Source organism: Littorina saxatilis, linkage group LG15 (assembly GCF_037325665.1).
Source record: "Littorina saxatilis isolate snail1 linkage group LG15, US_GU_Lsax_2.0, whole genome shotgun sequence".
In the NCBI taxonomy this organism is placed as follows: Eukaryota; Metazoa; Mollusca; class Gastropoda; order Littorinimorpha; family Littorinidae; genus Littorina; species Littorina saxatilis.
The window spans coordinates 41,836,234-41,853,759 of NC_090259.1; the positions used below are offsets into that span (position 1 = coordinate 41,836,234).

The 17,526-nt window shown below is 42.0% G+C and overlaps 1 protein-coding gene across 1 annotated transcript in view; it reads right to left on the bottom strand.

Moving 5' to 3' along the window:
* LOC138949350 (phosphatidylserine lipase ABHD16A-like) overlaps window positions 1-17,526 on the bottom strand; it is a 36,201-nt gene that overhangs the window by 18,053 nt on the left and 622 nt on the right. Inside the window, exons 2-7 of the mRNA XM_070321142.1 lie at window positions 15,635-15,691; window positions 13,973-14,039; window positions 13,547-13,633; window positions 6,329-6,414; window positions 5,336-5,409; window positions 4,016-4,111 (exon numbers count right to left, since the gene is read on the bottom strand). Of these exons, the coding sequence (XP_070177243.1) occupies window positions 4,016-4,111; window positions 5,336-5,409; window positions 6,329-6,414; window positions 13,547-13,633; window positions 13,973-14,039; window positions 15,635-15,691 (467 nt within the window). The remainder of the gene's footprint in view (window positions 1-4,015; window positions 4,112-5,335; window positions 5,410-6,328; window positions 6,415-13,546; window positions 13,634-13,972; window positions 14,040-15,634; window positions 15,692-17,526) is intronic.

Consider the following 17,526-nt stretch of genomic DNA (forward strand, 5'->3'; position numbering starts at 1 on the left):
AAAGTCGTGTATACTGTTCAAAAAAAGAAACGCATAGCTTGTAATATTTGGTTAATTTAGTTAGGCCAAAAAAAAAAATTGTCTGTTTAGGGTAACATGACCAAAAAAAGTAGGGTCGGTAGGTAGGTAGGTTTTTTTTTTTTTTTTTTTTTTGTGTGTGTGTGTGTGTGTGTAAATGAAACGCCAAATGTCTCTTTTTAGCATTTTTACCTCTTTTTTTTTCTTTTTTTTTTTTGAAATCAAAAAAAAGTTTTTGGGTCGGCGCCAAATCGATAGGGTCGGTCGGGTTACCCTAAACAGACAATTTTTTTTTTTTGGCCTTATATGGCTACAAGGATATCCACCAAACTGCAGAAAATGTTTATCTGGTCGTCGACCTTTCATCCATTGCCACAAGTGAGCTCTGCACGTGACGCATGCGTTATCAGTGGCTACAATGTCAAAATTGCTCATTTGGCATGACCACTCGTCATGCTTCAGTGTAATCTTGTGAAACTCGGGGAATATTGAGCTCTCACCATGTCTTCCAAAACCCATAAAAGCGGATTGTTCGCCACAAAGAAATCAGACGACAATTCAGCGACGAAAGATGGCCCGATTGAGCAGAGAAGACCGCCAAATTGCATTGGGTCGTTTACAAGCAGGCCAAAGTCAAAGTGCAATCGCCAGGCACTTCCACGTGTCCCAGAGCACCATCAGTAGACTGTGGGTCAGGTTTCAAGCCACTGGCTCCGTTGCTGACTTGCCACGAGCGGGAAGACCAAGGGCGACAACTGCTGCTCACGACCGCTTCATACGGCTCCGCCACCTCCGGAATCGTTTCCTGTCGGCCTCATCTTCTGTCCAGGCTCTCCCCGGGCCACACCGATTATCGGACCAGACCGTGCGGAAGCGCCTGCATGAAGCTGGTTTGAGAGCTCGCAGACCTCACAGAGGAGCTGTCCTCACCCGCCGCCATCGCCAGAACCGAGTGCAGTGGGGCAACCAGCACCTTCGCTGGACCGTCCGGAATCACTGGAGACACGTGTGGTTCAGCGACGAGTCCTACTTCCTGCTCCAGCGACATGATGGTCGGAGGAGGGTCTACCGGAGAGTAAACGAACGTTACGCGCCCAACTGTGTGGATGAGGCACCCGTTCATGGTGGTGGAGGCGTCATGGTGTGGGGGACGATCAATACCGCTGGAAGGAGCACCCTGGTGCACGTCCAAGGGCGCATAACTGCCCAGCGATACGTGGAGGAAATTCTGCGCCCACACGCCCTTCCTCTTCTGGCTGACCAGGATGCCATATTCCAGCAGGACAACGCTCGCCCGCACACAGCACGACTCACCACCCAGTTCCTCACCGACCACCATGTCCAGGTGCTTCCCTGGCCATCCATGTCGCCAGACATGAACCCGATAGAACACCTCTGGGATGAATTGGACAGACGTGTGCGCAGGCGAGAAGAAGCGCCGGCAAATCACCGCGATCTATTGCAGGCACTTCAGGAGGAGTGGGACACCATCCCACAGCAAGATATCCGGCATCTGATCCAGTCCATGCCCAGAAGGTGCCGGGCGGTTGTTGCTGCTCAAGGCAGTCACACCCCCTACTGACTTGACAGCCTCGGCACCCAATCGTATTGATTGACTGATTGATTTGAAGATGCAAATGAACTGTGTGTGCATTCAACTGTGTCCATACCAAATTTCAAACAAATAATCTAAATATTGGATTTTCTGTTAATTTTTTCGAAAAATAAAACAAATTTGGCAAGTAGCAACTATGCGTTTCTTTTTTTGAACAGTATAAAAGCATGTACTTGCACATTCTGATCAATCTCCGATTTCATGGTGTCCACCAGTTCTGGTGCATGTACTACCCTGGCCAAGTTTCCTCTCAAGACATCAAAGAGACCGCCCCATAGATTAAACTCCCCATAGGTTAAACTCGGTCACTGACCCGGGTGCAGGAAGTGTTTCCTCTCTCATATGAAAGGGGAACCACCTCTCATAGCTAAAACTGGGTCAATGACCCCTGGGAAGAAGGTCAGTGTCTATAAAGAAGGCCACCCAGCCATCACAATGGACCTGCCTTTGACCTCACCTCACACGCAGCTCCTTGTAGCCTTGTGACTTTTAGAGACAAAGCGGCTCTGGGGCGATGAAAACGTGTTTGTTAAAAGAGGGGTTCGTTATGCAAATGATATGATATGTCGATCTCGGGACGAGTTTAAAGATTTCGCCATAAGCGTGAGTACATTACAGACATTATGCATGCTTGGGAATCCAAAAAGTGCTCGTTATAAGCATAAATTCGTTACAAAGAATTCGTTTCAAGCATTTTTTTTAAGCATGAAGAAAGAGGTATTCAGTTGGGAACTTAAAACTAATACGTTATAAGTCAAAATTCGTAACTAGCGTGTTCGTTTTAAGTGGGTTTGACTGTAACATTGTGTAACCAAGAATCAGTGTCATCAAATGAGATTAAGTCATCGCAGGAGACTGTGTCATCCCAAGAAACTGTTTCATCTGAAAAAGATGTGTCATCCCTAGAAACAATTGTATCCCTAGAAGCTGTGTCATCCCATGAAACTGTTTCATCTGAAGAAGATGTGTCATCCCTAGAAACAATTTTATCGGTAGAAGCTGTGTCAAGCCAGGAGACTGTTCACACTTTCATTGTTCCCATTCCATCAGACCACTCTAGTCTCTCAGTTCATACTCTTGTTTTGCCCGAGCAGCATGACAGGGAAGTTGAGAACATGTCGGAAACTGAAGACCTTTCTAACTCAGTATCTGACGCACAGTACTGTAGCCTAATCTTCTAACTGCTGCTACCACTTCTACTTTGCTACCACTTTTCACAGATCTGTCCCTGTACAGCACATCTAAAGGCAAACATGTACTATCTGACGCACAGTACTGTAGCCTAATCTTCTAACTGCTGCTACCACTTCTACTTTGCTACCACTTTTCACAGATCTGTCCCTGTACAGCACATCTAAAGGCAAACATGTACTATCTGACGCACAGTACTGTAGCCTAATCTTCTAACTGCTGCTACCACTTCTACTTTGCTACCACTTTTCACAGATCTGTCCCTGTACAGCACATCTAAAGGCAAACATGTACATGAGTCTGAGTAGTTTGGTCTTTGAATGAAAATGATTAGAGCTGATCACCTCATCTTGAACATCTTCCCTGCCAGTAAATATGTCTTATAATTACACAAAGCATTCCCTGAATTTACCTGTATTGACAACTTGCAGTGTAGCCTTGATGTATAAATGAATACACCACACACACACACATTGTTTGTTTGTTGTTGTTCTTTGGTTGTCTATTGAAAGGTTTGTTGCCAAAGAAGCAGTTTACATTGGACATCAACTGAGGTCCTACAGACAGCATAAGGGTTAAGAGTCAAAGGTGTCAGCTTATCATAATTATACCAAACAAGAAGAGCAAACGCTCGATCGAGTCACTTTCGCAGTTCTGAATATTATATGAGGCATCAGATGGACAGGAAGAAATTGCTATTCACAACACAATGAGTCACGTTCACATAAAATTTGAGCCCGGTCACTTTTATAGTTTCCGAGAAAAGCCCAACGTTAAGTTGTGTGTTGCCGAACAGAAAAGGCTAGTTATCTCCCTTGTTTTTCTGATAACGTTCGTAAAAGGCTACAGATGTAAATACTTTGATGTAAAGAATAATCCTACAAAGTTTCAATCACATCCGATGAACTTTGTCAAAGATATAAAATGTCTAATTTTTCCTTTGACGCTGACCTGTGACCTTGAAAAGGTCAAAGGTCAACGAAACCATCGTTAAAGTGTAGAGGTCATTGGAGGTCACGACTAAACAAAATATGAGCCCGATCGCTTTGATAGTTTCCGAGAAAAGTCCAACGTTAAGGTGGTGTCTACGGACGGCCGGCCGGACGGACGGCCGGCCGGCCGGACAGACTAACACTGACCGATTACATAGTCACTTTTTCTCAAGTGACTCAAAAAATGATCTCTGCTCACCTGAGCACACTGTAGACGAGAGATTTGACACCTTTGGGTTCCTGACTCCTGTCAAAAGGCACCTGAACCTTGGGACGCCCCACACGCTCACCTTTGCTGCAACATGTACATGATGACAGGTAAATCCCAATCACATCTGGTATTTCCATTTCCAACAAAATTTTCATTCATGTTGTCATTCTCATTTTCATTTGCAAACCAAATTTGACAACACAAACTAAATTGTAAGGTACAATGGAACCAACCTTTTAAGACCTCCAAAAATCTTAGAAAATCAGATCTTAAAAAGGAGGCAGTCTTAAATTAAAATGGGGGTATATTTACAGATGTTATGAACAGAAAATCTGAAAAAGCAAGGTCTTAAATAAAAGGGGAAGTCTAAATCAGGGGCTCTTTAAAGGGGGGTTCCACTGTACTGTAAAGGAGACATCTGCCTCCCTAGCTTTTAAATTTCAGTTATGTATATATATAATATAATATATGTGTATAAGGAGAAATAAGCACAGGGAAACTCCATACAGGATAGAGATAGCAAAAATTTGATCTTCACTTTACAGTCTGGTGAATGTTCAGGTCTATACATTATCTTGAAGGAAGCATTATTATTCAGGGAACAAAATAAACTAACATTAGCAAAACAGCAATATAAGAAAACTTGCTTTCCCTCTGAAGCAACTTACTGGAAAAGACACGCAGACATTCTTTCTTTCTTTAATTGGTGTTTAACGTCGTTTTCAACCATGAAGGTTATATCGCGACGGGGAAAGGGGGGAGATGGGATAGAGCCACTTGTCAATTGTTTCTTGTTCACAAAAGCACTAATCAAAAATTTGCTCCAGGGGCTTGCAACGTAGTACAATATATTACCTTACTGGGAGAATGCAAGTTTCCAGTACAAAGGACTTAACATTTCTTACATACTGCTTGACTAAAATCTTTACAAAAATTGACTATATTCTATACAAGAAACACTTAACAAGGGTAAAAGGAGAAACAGAATCCGTTAGTCGCCTCTTACGACATGCTGGGGAGCATCGGGTAAATTCTTCCCCCTAACCCGCGGGGGGGGACACGCAGACATGCAAGTGCACACACACACACACACACACACACACACACACACACACACACACACACACACACACACACACACACACACACACAGAGTGTGAAGTAGATATTTACAGCAAGAAAAGAAAACTTGCCTTTTCTTTGAAGCAACTTACTGTACAAATCATACGGACATGCAAGTGCACACAAACACACAGACACAAGCACACACACACAGTGTGGAGAATACATTTACAGAAAAAACTCTACCTTTCTCCAGAGTCGTCCCACCGGAAGTCTACAGGCCAGGCCCAGAACTCAAAGTCATAGCGACGAAGCAACCTCTGCAACAGAAAAAACATTAGAATTTAGAATCACCCAATCGTATAACTCATCACAAGTGCATTTTTATATCTTTCATTATGCCAAAATGTTTGAAAATAACTTGTCTCGGTATAAGGACTGTTGAAGAGTCGTATCCCTTGAAGGTGAGGCAAACCCAACTATATTACTCAGTGGCACTGGCAGAGACCACCTAGTAATTGAAGAAAACAAAGATATAAATTTGTGAGAACGGATAAACACAATTTTACTGCCAGCCCTCGTGTACCTTTGTGTCAGTTGTCAGAGGATAGAAAGCCCCTACGAACGAGCAAAACGTCCAAAATGACTGACAGAAGCCTGATATTCATTGGGCGAAATCTACCTTGGGAAGTTGCTTGCTGCACGAAGCTTTGGCACTGAATTTTCCGTAAAAAGACTTTGTGAAGTCAACTCGGGGCTTAATTAACTTTCGCCAGACTGTGCCTTTGAGCTTGACTAGACACGGAAGACGGCGTGGGTCAATGTGGACCCATGATTCTCAAAGAAACAAAAAACGTGCATACCCCTTGACGATGGTGTGGGTCTACTTGGACCCATAACTCTCAAAGAAGCAAAACTTATGTGTACCCCTTCGCAGACAGTATGGGTCAGCTTGGATGCACATCTTTTTTTACGGAGACAAGTACCAAAATGACCTGTTGCCTTTGTTTTTTTGTTTTTTACCTTGTTTAATAAAATTTTAGAAAAAGGAAGTAGTTTGGGTGCTTGAAGCATTTTTTAAAATTTTATTAAAAAATTCCAAAATAGTGCATGAGATATCAGCATTTAAAGACCCTTCTGGGTCCATTTGGACCGACAACGTCCGGCAAAGGTTAAGGACAGCCTTAACCCAAGCCCTAATCAATATGACTGTATGAGAAGTTTGGGGTGGGTACGTACCGTACTCTGGACACTGTGAGAGTTGATGGCGTCCACCAGAACCTTGACAAACGTCGTGTAGTCAGCATTGGTCAGCCTCCCAAGGCCTGCACAGTCAACACAATTTGATATAATAATAATGATTATAATAATAATAATAAAAATAAAAATACAGGCAGGTTTCACGGTAATCAGACTCTTTGATGTGTGTAAACTTTGCCTTCAAATTACTTGCTTACTGTGCTGATTTTCATCATTTTTTCTGCTTGGCATGAGTAAGTATGGTATTTGCAATACAAAAAAATAAATAAAAGCTAAAATGTTTGTGTTTGAGCAATTATTTGAGCGCGTTTTTCGAAGTGAACGTGTGAATCCTGACAGACACCATTTCCTTCTGTCACATGACCCCATCTCAAAGTGTGATTCAACAGACACGAAAATAACACACAAAACTTATGATAATGGGGTTATTAATTCAATTAATACACAAGGTTAGTCTCTGACTAGAGAAAATAGAGAAACAATATCAAATGGGAGCATAAAACCGTTTCTGGAAAAATTTTCAATCACCACCGAAAGTGTCTGTCAGTAAAAAAAACACGTGCTTTGTTTGCAAAGCAAAGCCTAATTTTACACATCGCGTGCTTTTGTCTGTTATTCTTGCTTGTGAACATCATTTTATTGATGTTCTTCACTGGAAAGCAGGTGTATCATCAACAGTATCACAAAATCGCAAAGAATGAACATTTTTGTTGTGATCCGACCGGTGTCTGTAGACTGAATCACACGTTCGGCAAACTTCGTTTTTAACGGAAATAACCGAGCCTTTAATCGGAAACGACGTTTCAACCGCTTCATATCGTCTGCAGGAAGAAAAAGAGGAATGCGATACCCAGTGAGTAAAACATTTAATCGTTTTTAGTGCCTTTTGATCAAGTTTTGTTGCGTCTGTCAGCAACGTTCGTCAACCCAACGTTCGGCACAGCGACGCACGCATACGGATTTGCAGCGTTTGCATTCGGAAAGTGAGGGATTTGTGAGTTCGTTTGCATAATTTCAATCGCTAGTAGGTTTTCCCTTCGTCTCCCATTCTTGTGTGTACATGTTATTGGCATTTCATTGTGTAAATTGAAAGTTTGTGAGTAACAGTAGTAAAATCTGTCGAACGTTGGCAACGCTGACAGACGGAAATATCGAACGTTGCCTTCAATGACAGACTGGCTTGGCGATCGTACTTTCGATTCGTAGGAACACAATATATAGAGACAACAATGTGCGCTCGTTACCACAACGGTCATGAACCGGTGTAACACAAAATTTTTACTCCACGAAAAATTGACTCGGACGGAGTAAACTTCCAGTAAAAATCTTGTACGAAAAAAGAACTCACAAGGAACTAAATTTTTACTCCCCAAATATTTACTCCCAGTAAACATCTCGTACGAGAAACTTAGGGCCTACTCCTTCGTTTATAATTCGCGCAATATCCCATTTACGTGCAATCCCGTTTTGCCGCCGTCCCATTTTGGCGACATTTAACAAGCCAAGCGTCATTTTACTACCGCATCCCATTTTGGCGCAATCCCGTTTCGCCGCTATCCCATTTTTTTGAATTTTTTTTTCTTTTTACATTTAGTCAAGTTTTGACTAAATGTTTAACATAGAGGGGGAATCGAGACGAGGGTCGTGGTGTATGTGTGTCTGTGTGTGTGTGTGTGTGTGTGTGTGTGCGTGTGTGTGTGTAGAGCGATTGAGAGTAAACTACTGGACCGATCTTTATGAAATTTGACATGAGAGTTACTGGGTATGATATCCCCGGACGTTTTTTTCAGTTTTTCGATAAATGTCTTTCATGACGTCATATCCGGCTTTTTTTTAAAAGTTGAGGCGGCACTGTCACACCCTCATTTTTCAATCAAATTGATTGAAATTTTGGCCAAGCAATCTTCGACAAAGGCCGGACTTCGGTATTGCATTTCAGCTTGGTGGCGTAAATATTAGTTTATGACTTTGGTCCTTAAAAATCTGAAAATTGTAATTAAAATTATTTTTTTATAAAACGATCTAAATGTACGTTCATCTTATTCTTCATCATTTTCTGATTCCAAAAACATATAAATATGTTATATTCGGATTAAAAACAAGGTCTGAAAATTAAAAATATAAAAATTATTATCAAAATCAATGGACGTCTACCCACAACACGCCACTGGATGCCGCGTGGTGCCAGTCGTGAAAACCAGGTTCTTTGTCCCACAGTGAGACGTTCAAGTTGGGGACTTTGTGACCGCTGACTTTGTCAGCATGGATGGAAAGGTGGAGAGATACAGGGCGGTGATCATCCCCAAGTCAACCCATTTCCCCGATGGGCCAGATCGAGAGGAGATCTGTGTGAAGTGTTAGCGCGCAAAAGACAATGGGAGATACTATGTCTTTCCTAATGTTGATAACATTTCATGCTTGCCAATGGCTCAGATAAAAAAAAATCCCACCAACGAACCATGAACAACAGGGGGGATTACTATTTTGACATGTGACCAAGTCTCATTTGAGCGTTCACAGTGTTACCTGAGAATAGCACACCCCCTTGAATTGGGACCAAAGAAAAAGCGTTGTATATATGCATTTTTGAATGCTTTTCTAAAGTCATAAGTTCATTTGTGAAAAAAATAAATTTTTAGGGATTGTTTTGCTGAATGCATGCAGTTAAGAAATTGACCCCGTTTTCAAATTTAGGGGGTAGGGTTGCCCCATAGCCCACGTATGTCTGTGTGACTGTGTCAAATATCAATCTACTTTGCGTACAAACTGTATAGATGTTTGTTTTTCGATTTTAGAATGATTTCTTAAGCTGGTTAGAACTTCTGAGGTCTACAGGAAACGATAAAGATAAAAAATGTACAAAATATAAGTAGCGTCCTTTATCTTACCATTGTTCTGATCAATACTGTCCCTTTATTTGCAAGTTAACCGTTTTTATTAATGTGTTCAAGGAGTATGTTAAAAATTATTATCAATGGTTGCTTTAAACAGCACCTTTGGGCAGTTATTATGCACTGAAGTTGTAAAAGCATGTTTTGGGGGTTTTAGGATATAGCGTCTTGGAACGCCAATCATCTTGGAAATACGAATGTTCATATAATTTTTTTTACTGTTTTGGATAGATAAAAAGTTGAACTCTTGGTGCAAACTGTTTTTTGGCCCCTGTTTGACTATTTATTATTTTGGAATATTGTGTGTGAGAGGGAAACTGCAATCCTCAATATCATGAAACGTGCCTACATGTAATAATAATAATAAATCACTTTTCTATAGCGCAAGTCCTGATTCACAGCTCCAAGCTCTTTTTATCCCATGACCTGCCTCTTTGTCTCTGTTAGCTGTTGAGGGGATTATTCTGGATAATCCATCACAACCATATGGATTATCGATCACAACCGAGTCTCGATCTCACCTGTCATTGTCCTTGATCTCAGAGTACATTTGAATAATTTAGAGGTCATCTGCATATTTATCGTTAACTCGGGGACTACTTTTTTTCAGCAAAACGATTGAGATATTCTGCGGTATAAAAGTCGAACTGACGTTTGGCTAACGATCTACAAAACATTATCATTGAAGAAATAAAGAAAACAACAAAGAATGTACATAATCTGTTTGGGTGAATAGAGCTGAGTGAAGATTATGAGTTGTCCGACGCGGTGAGACTGAGAGAGAGACAGAGAGCACGAGAGAGAGCGATAGAGACACTCAGTGATTCAAGGCGCACAACTCTAGTAAAGTTGTCGTAACGTGGTACGCTTCATGGGCAACCGCTTAGATCAATCCCAAGAGCATCCTGATTCAAAATCTTGAGCGACAAAATATAACTTACACTAAAACAGTATGCTTATAGTTTTGTTCATTTGTTATCGCTTTTAGAGCATTGATTGCTAACTATGGTGGACTGGGTGGCCGAGTGGTAACGCACTTGCGCTCGGAAGCGAGAGGTTGCGTGTTCAGGCCTGGGTCAGGCCGCAATTTTCTCCCCCCTTTCCTAACCTAGGTGGTGGGTTCAAGTGCTAGTCTTTCGGATGAGACGAAAAACCGAGGTCCCTTCGTGTACACTACATTGGGGTGTGCACGTTAAAGATCCCACGATTGACAAAAGGGTCTTTCCTGACAAAATTGTATAGGCATAGATAAAAATGTCCACCAAATACCCGTGTGACTTGAAATAAAGTGTAAAAAAATTCCATCTCACACGGCATTAAGTCTCAGGGCTTGGAAACATGAATACACGCATGCAGGAACAAAAAAACAACAAAAAAATGGGTAGCGCCGTATACTGTATGGCAGCTCGCTTTCCCCAGGGAGAAAGCAGCCCGAATTTCTGTGAGGTTACCCTCATGGACTATATAAAATCTTATCCTTATCTTATCCTTATCCTTCAACAGAACAAGGCTGTCTCATCAGTCGTCTGCTACAGATCTGTCGTCTGCTGCAGGATCTGCCGTTTGCTATACATGTAGTATCTTCAGCTCAAGTTGACCAGCATGGAAATTGCCATTTTCAAAGTTGGTGATACTGTTAGAATAAAAGGTGGCGAAGAAGGTCGGATCTTGGACATACAGAGACCACTAGGCTACATGCGTCGCCGCATAAAAACAACTCGACAGTGGTGCGCCGTTTTCCCCAGACAGATACCTATAATGGCCTAAGACAACGACAGACATCAAAGTTATAGGCTCACCTAAATCAGTAAGTGACGATTGAAGCAGTAGGTAATACAAATTTGAACACTGAAGCACAAAGGCTCGAATAAGCACAAACTCAGCAATCATCTTCATCGCTTGTAAAATCACACACGCTGTCTTTCGAATCCTGAACTCGGGTCAAAAATGAGTTACTTCCCTTCGGGTATTATTCTCTCCCGTCGCTAGCTGTGAAGCGAAGATTATCAGAATGCGGTCTTTCGCAGTTTTGACGAATGCCAGCTCGGGTAACCGACTGAAACCGGCCGGTAACTGCACAGTATCAAATGCATTCAACGGCACAATCCTGGAAACAAAAAGACAAAAGGGGACTCGTTTCGCACATGAATATCATGACACGATATTCGGTGGCAGAAGGTTTGATGAGCAGTAAACAGGCACTTGCAGAGTTTGTGTCAAAAAGTTCGTTTTTTTAATGAAAACGTCGGAGTAATGGGATAAAAAGCTTACACACCTCGTCCTGAATATTGTGCATATTTTCCCTCGGGTCGATTTACAGGTATTACCTCGCCAGAGGCTCGGTAATACCTGAAAATCGACCCTAGGGAAAATATGCACGATATTCAGAACTCGGAGTGTGTAACCTATATATAATTCCAATAAACACACACACACAGATAAACACACACAATAAATATATACAAATTATGAAATCAGACAATACAAGCAAACTAACCTAGCATAGCAACAAAAACATCATTTAGTCACATACAGTCTCAACCTTACACCTTTTTCACCTTCGTTCATGGGCTGAAACTCCCTCGTACACTCGTGTTTTTGCACGAGTGGATTTTTACGTGTAGGACCGTTTCTACCCCACCATGCAAGCAGCCATACGCCGCTTTCGGAGGATGTGATGCTTGATATTTTTGTGTTTCTATAACCCACCGAACTCTATGGGATCTTTCCGTGTGCACTTGGTCTTGTGCTTGCGAGTACACACAAAGGGGGATAAGGCACGAGCAGGTTTTCACTGAATTAAACGTTCCATGCTCTTACCACTCTTGTTTTTTGACACAGTGTAGTCAAACTAGTTTCAGGGACGCTAAATTGGTTTAAATTCTGCATGATCTTGAGTTACATTTTTGGGAGAGTGTATGAACATTGTATTTGTAGCCACAAATCTGCAGAATCACCAATTAAGAAATTCTTCTTTCCCTTATCAAAACAAACAGCTGGTTCAGACAAAACTAAGTGAATTTAATAGAATACAGAATCACAGTCCATCACAATCACACAGCTTAGTTGGTATAGCACTAGACTTATGATCCGAGGGTCACGGGTAGCTCAGTGGGTAGAGCACTAGACTTATGATCCACGGGTCACGGGTAGCTCAGTGGGTAGAGCACTAGACTTATGATCCGCGGGTCACGGGTAGCTCAGTGGGTAGAGCACTAGACTTATGATCCGCGGGTCACGGGTAGCTCAGTGGGTAGAGCACTAGACTTATGATCCGCGGGTCACGGGTAGCTCAGTGGGTAGAGCACTAGACTTATGATCCGCGGGTCACGGGTAGCTCAGTGGGTAGAGCACTAGACTTATGATCCGCGGGTCACGGGTAGTTCAGTGGGTAGAGCACTAGACTTATGATCCGCGGGTCACGGGTAGCTCAGTGGGTAGAGCACTAGACTTATGATCCGCGGGTCACGGGTAGCTCAGTGGGTAGAGCACTAGACTTATGATCCGCGGGTCACGGGTAGCTCAGTGGGTAGAGCACTAGACTTATGATTCGCGGGTCACGGGTAGCTCAGTGGGTAGAGCACTAGACTTATGATTCGCGGGTCACGGGTAGCTCAGTGGGTAGAGCACTAGACTTATGATCCGCGGGTCACGGGTAGCTCAGTGGGTAGAGCACTAGACTTATGATCCGCGGGTCACGGGTAGCTCAGTGGGTAGAGCACTAGACTTATGATCCGCGGGTCACGGGTAGCTCAGTGGGTAGAGCACTAGACTTATGATCCGCGGGTCACGGGTAGCTCAGTGGGTAGAGCACTAGACTTATGATCCGCGGGTCACGGGTAGCTCAGTGGGTAGAGCACTAGACTTATGATCCGCGGGTCACGGGTAGCTCAGTGGGTAGAGCACTAGACTTATGATCCGCGGGTCACGGGTAGCTCAGTGGGTAGAGCACTAGACTTATGATCCGCGGGTCACGGGTAGCTCAGTGGGTAGAGCACTAGACTTGTGATCCGAGGGTCACGGGTTCGAATCCAGGCCGGGACGGGTCAAGTATATGTGCAGACTCAAAGACGGTATCCATGTTTCACCCCGGTGTCACGACTGTGGCACGTAAAAGACCTCGGTCATTCTGCCATAAGTGCAGGAGGCTGATTACACCTAAACACGCATACACCTCGGGGTAGCGCCACTCTGTTGCTGCTAGCTTTTCACCGGGAGGAAGCGACCCGAATTTCCCAGCAATGGGACAATATGTCAATAAAGTTGTGAAAATGACAAAAATAAAAATTAGCATAAAATTAATTACCTCTTATACAGAACGCTCCTGCATAAATCAATCCCATGGAGAGCAGCAATTTTCCAATGGACACAATTCCTTCTTGGCACATATAACCTGAGAAGAAAAATGCACTGTAACTTGATAGTAGACACATTCAATTATCCAGAGGCGGAACATTGAATCAAATGGAAATAACATAAAATGCTTACTCAATATTTACTCATAGATGGGGCGAAATTATAACTTAGTACAAATCAACAAGCTTGTCCTGCTATCCTGGCTTAAGGTAAAAAAAAACACTAAAAAAACAGCAATAGCAATATAACAAAGAAATGGCTATAGTATAACAAAGAAATGGCTTCTATAACAAAGACATGGGGATATTACAAATACAACAAAGAAATGGATATATAGTATAACAAAGGAGTGGCTATAGTATAACAAAGAACTTACCTCTTCTGTAAAGAAGAGTCATGATGACCGGAGAGCTCCACCAAGAGATTGACCAACATGTTTGAAACTGCAATTGTTATTTTCAAATCAATATTGGTTAAGTTTTCACACCCTCTAGTTTTCTCTTCATTTATTTGTCTGTCTGTCAACTATAAAGACCATTGGGTCGATGTACTCATCAATGTCTTATTTTGTTAAACTTAAAGGCTTACTAACTCGCTCCCGTGTTTACGATGTGTAGTTTGCCCACAATCGATGTCAAATGCATCATAAGGCCATATAATGACGATATGTCGCAATGCGCGGACCATATACATGCATTACAGCTTGTTCTAGCCTCTGAAAAAGTGAGGATGTCAACAAAGACGCGGAGTTATTTCCCTTGCGTCAACGTTTCCTCTGTTGGCAAATCTATAAATAGGACGATCTAGATCAAAATAAAAATTCAAATATCTCAACATTTAAGGGGTCCTAGACCACAATATCTTGCAGGGAACTTAATTTAGCATGTCTCCAGCTGTGGGTAAAGCAATTAGCGTGAATAGTCATCAGCTTTCTATGCCTTTAAAATGTTCTATACTACCCGTCATAAAAAGTAGGCAGATACTTTTGAGGGCAGATCTTTCTGATGAGGCTGTTGATTTTAAAACCAAGTATTTGACTGAAAAGGCCATTCATTTCCCGACCTTATTCAGAAAACAGATTCAGTTTAAATGACGTAGTGTCTATACAGTGGAACCTACAGCAAAGACATCCCCCAAAATCAAATTTGCTATCAAAAGACCGACCAAACAGTGGTAAAACCTTATCCGTTAGTTCGTACTTGTAATTGTAAGTCACTGACTGGACTGGGTTAACCCATGCAAGATAAGTATGGTCTGCCTTAACTTACAAAACTAAACTATTCAAATATAATGACAGTTACAAAAGAAAGCTATCCATTTCAGCTATCAAAAGACGCACTATGGGGATCAATGCAAACAGTCACGTAAAACCCAAGGATGTCGTTAGGCGTCGGACATCGGACATAGACCGATTAAGAGGCTCAAATGTCCGATTTACATAGCCGCATGGCGGTCAGATGTCCTATCGTTTTGAACTGAGCGCTGACATTGTCCGATAAGAACTCAATTCCTTCGGACAGCGCGATATACGTTAATGTTCCTTTAAAGATACACATTTTCAAAAAGCGACCAAGCACTCTCGCGTACAGGTGCACTGAAGTTGTGCAGTGACGTCCTATTGAAATTTCTGAAAGCGGTCAAATGTCCTATTGATGCTAAAGAACTAGGACATTTGTCCTATAGGTTTGAATGTGTAGCAACATCCCTGAAAACCTTATCAATAAATTAGTATTTGTAATTGTAAGTCGCTCACTTGCCCCATACATGATAATCACGGTCTGCCTGAACTTACAAAACTAAACCGTAACCTATTCAATTGTGATAGTTAAGAAAGAAAGCTATCCATTTCAGCTATCAAGAGACAGACCATTGGATATCAACGCAAACAGTGGTGAAACCTTATCCGTTAATTAGTATTTGTAATTGTATTTGTAAGTCGCTGACTTACCCCATGCATAATAATTACGGTCTGCCCCTTAACTAACAATTTAACTAGACTATTCAAATGGGACAGTCAAGAATGAAAGAAAACACTCACCACTTTCATAAACTTGTCACCACTGGACTCCAGTATATTTGGTACATAGTCTCTACCCTGCAGATCAAGAGTATAACGAACAAATTCATAATTATGATAATAATAAATCATATATCAATCATATCATATAATATACGGCCTGAAGGCCAGATAGCCTTTTGCCTGCTATATGATGATTATTTGTAATAAAAACATTCGTTCTTCATTCTATTTTATAAGTGTACAGCGTTCTCTTCTGGCATGCTTTCTTTTGAAAAAAGGTTCAAATCGACCTCAAACATAAATTGTTTCTATCCAGAGAATTTTTGAAAATATTAAGTGTTCCTTAAAGGCACAGTAAGCCTCCCGTAAACCATCACAGAGCTCCCCGAGCGTCTATATACAGTACAAGCATACTTCCATTTAAACGCTCACCGAACGGGAACATCCTGGCTGATTTCTGTCGAGCGTGAGAAATTTTCAAAGAATTTATTTTCGTGGACTTGGCCCTTTACAACAATGGCGCCTCGTTTTGGTGCTGGACGGCTGTTATGAATATCCCGGAAATCACGCCCGGACAGCAAGCCTCCCGTAAACCATCACAGATACTGTCAGGCTTTTACACACAGTACAAACACCCTTCTATTTGAACGCTCACCAAACGGGAACATCCTAGGTGCCCTAGGTAAAGAGCGAGCAATTTTTAAAGAATTAATTTTGCAGATTGTCTCGAACACTTTTTGGACCCATCCTGAACTCAGGTCAAAAATGAGTTACTTCCCTTAAACTGGCGATAGCCGTGGATCGATGATTATCAGAATGTTTTTGGACCGTGGTGCGTTTTTGCGCTAGACCTAACTTTTAAAATCTAAATAATAAATTGACAGCTTGTTACGGCAAACATTCTTTAATCAAAAAACAATTCTTTTTTCATCAAGACAAGATCAGTGCAATTCGAAGTTGTGAAAGTTTGAAAAAAGAAAAGCCCGGAAGCAGGGTCACGCAAGGGTCGTAGCAGACGACGGTTTATGCGGCATATCTCCGTTCCTCTCAACAGTCAAAAGCCATCGCTAGAGTTCTTGTGAACCACAGCCGTTTGTTTCGTGCATAAAAACGTGCTATTGTAGATAAGCTCACATCGAGTCGCATTCAAATGACTAACTGACTACATTGTGAAAAAGGGAAACTGGATCACACGGGTTCACGATGGCTCAGGGGTAAGATAAACCACGCAAAAATAAATTCTTTGAAAATTGTTCGCTCTTTACGGAGGGCACCTATGATGTTCTCAATCGGTGAGTGTTTAAATGAAAGGGTGTTTGTACTGTGTGTAAAAGCCTGACCGTATCTGTGATGGTTTACGGGAGGCTTACTGTGCCTTTAATAAAGAGAGTAGTGTCCACAGAATAACTTATATCTGACCTGTATAAAGGACATGATTGTGTCATTAATTAAATACACAAAGCTCAGCTCGATCTGTGTGTGTGTGCATGTGCGAGTGTGTGTGCATGTGTGTGTGTAGTATTACTAGCTGTATCCAGGTTTTCCAATTGCTTCGTTTCCGGCCGATTTATGGGGAGCACGTGATGCGCACAAAAAATATTGGCGGTCTAGAAGTGTCGTCTGCGCAATGATCCCGGCGGCTTTCTTGACCGCCAAGGACGACCGCACACGTTGTGAGACGTCATTCGGTAGACCTCAATACATCTGTGTTATAATATGTATGATGACAAAGGGCTCCAAAATGGCTGCTCTCATTTTTACCAAATCGGCAGCAACTCAAGGAGTGTCATGGGATGTATTTTTTTTAACCAAATTTGAGAAGAATCGTTAAAAACAGAGAAAAATAGTAGATCCTTTGAGCCATCAAAGAATCTGCAAGTGACCAAGTCTGGGTCAGTGGGTGTGCCAAA